The sequence below is a fragment of the Leptonychotes weddellii genome, chromosome 10 (assembly GCF_054177405.1).
Source record: "Leptonychotes weddellii isolate Sample4059 chromosome 10, ASM5417740v2, whole genome shotgun sequence".
NCBI classification, from domain to species: domain Eukaryota; kingdom Metazoa; phylum Chordata; class Mammalia; order Carnivora; family Phocidae; genus Leptonychotes; species Leptonychotes weddellii.
The window spans coordinates 79,642,979-79,648,978 of NC_138378.1; the positions used below are offsets into that span (position 1 = coordinate 79,642,979).

Sequence of the window (6,000 nt, forward strand, 5' to 3'; positions counted from 1 at the left end):
TATTTTTTCTTCAGAAGTAGACACGCCCCACCGGCTCGTTCCCCACTCTATGGAAAGATAACAGAAAAGAATTAAATTAGTACTACAATCTATAGCTGAAGGTTTTTTCTCTGTATACATTTTGGTTCTAGAAGGAAATTTGGCAAAGTTTACCAAGACAGTTTGACCTAGCAATTCCATATCAAGGAGTTTATTCCAAGGAGAGAACAAGGGATGCTCTTAAAGATTTATGTCTAGGATATTTGTAATTATTAAAAATGGAAATAATTTACATCTAAAAACAGAAGAATGGTAAAATAAATGAGTATAGCCATGCAATATAACGCATCCATTAAAAATCCCATTTTGCATGGGATGGAAAATGCCCACGATATGATGTTAAGGAATTAAACAAAAAACAAAAAGCAACTATTGAACTGTTTTATTATGATCCAAAATTCATCCTTAAAGGTGTGAGTAACTGTATGTGGCATAAATAATGCAGATAGAAAAAGCCAGTATAAGCTAGCATTCCAGAATTTTAACCGGTTATCTGTCAGTAGTGGGATTGTAGATACTTTTTACATTTTCTTCTTAATTTTATATATTTTCAAAATGTTCTTCTGGGAAGATGTATTATTTTATTCATTCATCCACTTATTTAATAAATTTGTAGTGACCATTAGGTGCCAGACACTCTGCTTTGTGCTGAGGAGATAAAGTAAACAAGACAGAACAGATGTGTTCTTTGCTTTGCTCAGAGTTTACAATCCCTTAAAATTGGGAGAAAAAGGTTTTTTTCTTAATTGATTTCATCTGACCCAGTAATTCCACTTTTGGGAATCTATCCTAAGGAAATAATCAAGAAAGCAAAACAAAATTATCATATAGAAATGTTTATTAGTGCATTAACCATAAAGCAAAAAAAATTTAGAAACCACCTAAATGCCCAACAGTAGGGGGATGGTTAAAGTAATAATAGCACATTCATATAATGGAATAATAGGAAGCCATTAAGATTAAGTTACTGAAGACTTCTTAATAACATGGGAAAGCGTTATTAATGATTTCTATTACTATCAATGGGAAAAAAATAAGCTGCAAAATTATATAGAATCTGACCTCAATTATGTAGTGTAATAGTCATAGAAGAGAAATTCAAATGTTAACAGGTGTTATTTTTACATGGTGAAGTAATGGTTGATTTGTACTTTTGTGTCCGTGTTCTTCATATTTCCCAAGTTTTTGCAATGAACAGGTTTAATTTTATAATCAGGAAAACCATGCTGCTTTTGTTTTTAAAGACTTGACTTAGACATTATCTGTTAAAAATTCACGGAAACATACAAAAAGATAATTTACCATTTCCTTAAAGTCTGCACTGTCTTGGTGAAGAAAGGAGAGATAATTCATATGGAGAGAGCTGACAGCCCCTTTCCTTTCTAAAACATTCTTGGGAGAGAATGGATGACCACAAATGCAGTGGAGCAACCTCCAGCACAGGGCCTGTGGGGAATTAATTCACTGTGCTCATGAGGCTGAGCAAGGAAAAATAGAAGGAGCACTTGGAGACAGAGCCCTGGAGCCTAATCCCAACCTCTACCTTGAATTCTAACCTTGAGCATGATGTTGATAATCTCCCTGGGCTGTATCTGTACATTAGGGACCTGGGGACATTTCTCACTGCTGTCATTTCCCTCACTGAGCAGGTGTCATGCAGGGTCAGGGTCCTGTCTCTGGTTTGCCTAGAGAGAAAGAACAATGGAGCCTGAGATGCCAGGGTCAAGGCAGCCAAAATCTGGCTCCCTACCCAATCCAGTGTGAAGACTTTGACCCTGACTCCTGCCCCTTGCCTTCTAAGTTCAAAGAGAAAGAGCATGGCTGTGGAACATGTCAATTCTGTGTAAGCCAAAGCAAGAGAGCCGGCTGCTGGTGCTCCATCAGCTACTGAATGCTCAGGTGCACACTGACTGACAGGTCTCCCTTGAGCCCACACAAGGCCCAAGTGCATTTAAAATAGCAACTTTCCCTCTAATTTAAAGTTCATCAAGGCTGAAATCACAGCAGGTTTCACTGCACCTGTGTTCAGTCATTTATCATGCTCTGGGTTTTCTAAATGTAAGGGTCTGCTGCGCAGTTAAAGGAGCAAGTCAGTGCAGAAAGATTTATAGGCATACTTCACTTTCAACAAACTTAATATCTGAAAATTAAAGTACCATAAAAGATAAATTTACAAAAGAATTCATTTCAGTAGCACTTGGAGTAATTGGTTTACCTTCCACCTTTAAAACATAAATTGATTCACCACAACCTGTTTTACACAACGTATCAAGCACATAGAGGTACATAAAGGGAGATGTACATGGAACTTAAAAATCAGCATTTGGACACCACCCCAAAGCTGGAAACATTTCTCTGATTGGCTATAGAGGCTGAAAGAGACCTTAAATCAATTGCAAATGATAAACAATCTTTATGCTAAATTGGCTATGGAAGCTGAAAAAGACCTTAAATCAACTGCAAATGATAAACAATCTTTATGCTAAAAGAGTTTAGTAGTTGGGAAGTTTTTTTGGGGGGGGGATTTTTCTTCTAAGTCCTTCTTTGGGTTTCTCATAATTCATTGATTTCATCAAGGCCATGGAAAGAAGCCATTTTAAAATCATAGTGGCAGGTGTTTTCAACATACCTCCGCATCCCAGGTAACATTTAATAATTGTGCACACATAGATATACACATTAGAGACCTATAACACCCACAAAAATGTCAATACAGATAAAGCTGTGCTCTAATAATCAATTTTCCATCCTGCCACCTGAGGAGCCATTCATTCCAAAATGCTAGCCCCAGTATTTGAAAATGCCAACATTTTCATTTTCAATGAGCTTCTGAAATCCTAGTTAGTTGCAGGAAAGAGCTTTCAATTGCCTTTGCCAAGCACGTTTCTCTGTGGATACAGACAGGTTAAAAACATTGACCTTACATGACAAGAGAAATTTAGAAAAGCTCCTGGGTAAGCTCCCTGGGTCCCTATCTGTGGAGTTCCTGAGGAACAGCCTAGCTGCCTCTCATTCTTGAATGAGAGCTCCCAGCAGCATAGACAGAGCCAAATTAGAATCCTGAGTATTTTATGATTCTAATGAAATGCTCTTCACATACAAATAATATTGGAGAGTTGAGGTGGGAGCAGAAGATCTCCGAATGTCCAGGAAAAAGTGAAAAATGAGAAATTTTGCTTAGACATACTTAAAACTGGAAGGCACCAAGAGGCTCCCCAGCATAATAGTAGGCTTGCAGAGATTCACAAAGCCCCAGTCAAAGGCCAGCCCTTTGGCCAAGTTCTGGGTATCCCCTTCAGGCCTTCAGGGTAAAGGAGAGGATGAATATATGGAAAGAAGCAAGGCAGGAGTGGAAAGGAAAGTGTCAAGGAGATGAGTGCAGGAGGGGTGAAGAAAATAGGGTTAAATGAAGGAAAAAGAAGGTGTGAAGAAAGGGAGACTGGCAATGAGTGAAAAGGAGGAGAAAAGGGAAAAGGAAATAGAAAAGGAAATGGTGAAATAAGATAAAGTTCCCCATTAACAACTGACTTAGTTGGCTGTCAGCAAAAACCCCAGGGTACAGGTGACCAAACTCCACCTTGAGCCAGGCGCAGTGCAACCTGGAAGCTCCCAGCAATGCCATGGTCCTCTATGGACACTTCCTCCCTTCTCCACAAAGGGCAAGCTCACCTATCGAAGGCCACAGCAGTCATGGAGTAGATGCTGGCGAAGACAGCAGCGATGGGGAAGAAGTTGTGGAACTTGCAGTAGAACAGGCCGTAGTACCACTCATTGTGGACAGCGTAGGTGAAGTTCACCACCGTGTTGAATGCAGCCATGGATGCCTCTGCGAAAGCCAGGTTCACCAGGAAATAGTTAGTCACTGTCCTCATTCTCTTGTGGGCCAGGATGATCCACATCACCACCACGTTGCCCACGACGGAGGTCACCACGATGACCGTATAGGCAGCTGCCCAAAGGACAATTTGCCAGGCCGGCTGCACGAACTGGTTGGGCTCTGAGGTGTTGGTGGAGATATTGGGGAAGAGGTCTGAGTCTACCTGGAGAACGTTATCCATTCCCCCGCCAAGTGGTTAAGCCCTCCTCCCTGCACACACGCCGCCTTTGCAGCAGGCCCTGAGGCTGACGGCTGGGGTCAGGGTCCTGTTTAACCAGGACAGGAGGGCTGCAGGCTGTTTCTGGTCAGAACTCTTTTCTTGCAAGCAGGAGAGTTGGCGCTCAGAAGATAAACGCTTCTAGATGCGCTGCTTCTCGTGGCTCTGAATTCCTCCACTTTCAAGCATCAGGAAGCATTTGAGTTCAGAAATCCGGAGACAGTGTCTCTACTCCGTGGGACTGGAAAAAGGAAAGAAATTCCACGGGTAACGGTTCCGGGAAGCAGGAGACCTTTCTGCACCTGCTGCTGCTTGCAACTCCTGTTCCCGCTGCTCGCAACGGCAAATGCAAAGCCCTGTTCTGCAGGAGGACTTAGGGGCGAAGGGGAGAGTGTTCGTCACAGCACGACCTGTAAAAGTTCTGAGTCTACGGCGGGGATTCTGTGGCCCCTTGTCCGTCTGGAGATTTTTCCTTTGCTTTTGCTGCGCTGCTGCCGCCGCCTGCAGCTTCGCAGGCGCCTCTTTGGCTCGGGTCCTGCTCGGCTCGGGAGTTAGCAGAACCTCGGCAGGCTGCGCGCGAAGCTTTTATAACCCTCTGCAGAGACGTCACCGAGAAGGGGCAGTACCTGGGTTGCGTACTCGCCAGTCCTCGTGCGCAGCGCCGCAGCTGAACCAGCTGTTGGCAACTGTCTCATTCCACCAACGCAGCCACCTCGCCTTTTGAGGCTACCTGCTGCGGGAGTCTCAAGCCCCGCGCCCTACGCACTCCGCGAGGGGGCGCTAGGTAGCCTCGGAGTATTGCGCCGGACGGACTCTGCAGCTGGAAGCACAGAAAGGAAGGATTTGAGAAAGCTGTAGGGATGGACACAACAACTTCCAGGGAGAGCAGCCCGGAGCGTTGCGACAGCTCTGCAGAGGCGCCTGCCTGTGGCTGTGGGAGTCGGGCAAGTGTGGGGGCGACGTGCCAGCGCTGCGCTCCGGGCCTCTCTCCAGCCCGAGTGTACCACGGGCTCGCTCTGGCTGCTACCGAGAAGGAAGAGGTGACAATGCCCAGTTCCAGGTCTCCGGAAAACAACTTTCCTGAGATCGTGTTTAGGAAATAACCCCAAATACCTAGTTCCCTTCTCTGGGAGGACCGATTCCCCTGGGGAAGCAAGGATAGACTAAGCTTTGGGGACACGTTCCACAGACTCGCCGGTGACTTGGCCCCTAGGTCCCTGAAAACCTCCAGCTGAGCTCTACAGTTGAGCCCCCTGCATAGGCAGCCGGGACTGGGCTGGGCTCCCTACGAAGCTTGGTGAGCGCAGGAGCCACCTATAAGCAGTGTGTCGCCCAGACGCGCCTCTCTGGGCTCTCTGCCAGCACCCACTGCGGCCTCGCGTTCACCGCCCGGGGACCTAGCAGCTTCTACCTCTGCGCCTCCGGGGCCTGCGGGCCAGAGCCCGGCCGGGTGGCGTCGGAGGCTCCTTTCCTTACTCCCTCGCAGTTTTGCATAGGGACTGGAAGGCAGTTTTGTCCCCCGTCTCTCCCCACTCCGCCCCCCCGCCCCCCGGCGGACTTCAAGGCCTCATCTGCCAGTCGAAGGCCATTTCAAACCGCGGAGCTGGTGTCGGGCACTGGGAAGGAGGTGGGAAAGGCTCGCCCGTGGGTGCGAACCGTTTTGGAAAAGCCGAGATGGGCTGAGGTTTGGAGGGCTTTCCAGCCCAGAGCGCCCAGGAGATACGGTTCTCCGGGGAAACTAAACCTTCGGGGTCTTTCTGGGGGCCATCTATTCATACTCTGTCTCCCCTCTTTTCACTGCGGGGACTCAAAACTGTGCGACGTGGGTGGGGATGGGTAGCAGGGCCCAGCGCAGAGGCTCGGGTTG

The 6,000-nt window shown here is 46.6% G+C and overlaps 1 protein-coding gene across 1 annotated transcript in view; it reads right to left on the minus strand.

Annotated features, from left to right (window-relative positions):
- Positions 1-5,697, minus strand: part of TACR1 (tachykinin receptor 1) — a 146,393-nt gene extending 140,696 nt beyond the window's left edge. The window contains exon 1 of the mRNA XM_081796645.1: positions 3,709-5,697. Within this exon, the coding sequence (XP_081652771.1) occupies positions 3,709-4,097 (389 nt within the window). The 5' untranslated portion in view covers positions 4,098-5,697. The remainder of the gene's footprint in view (positions 1-3,708) is intronic.
- Positions 5,698-6,000: the final 303 nt, after the last annotated feature.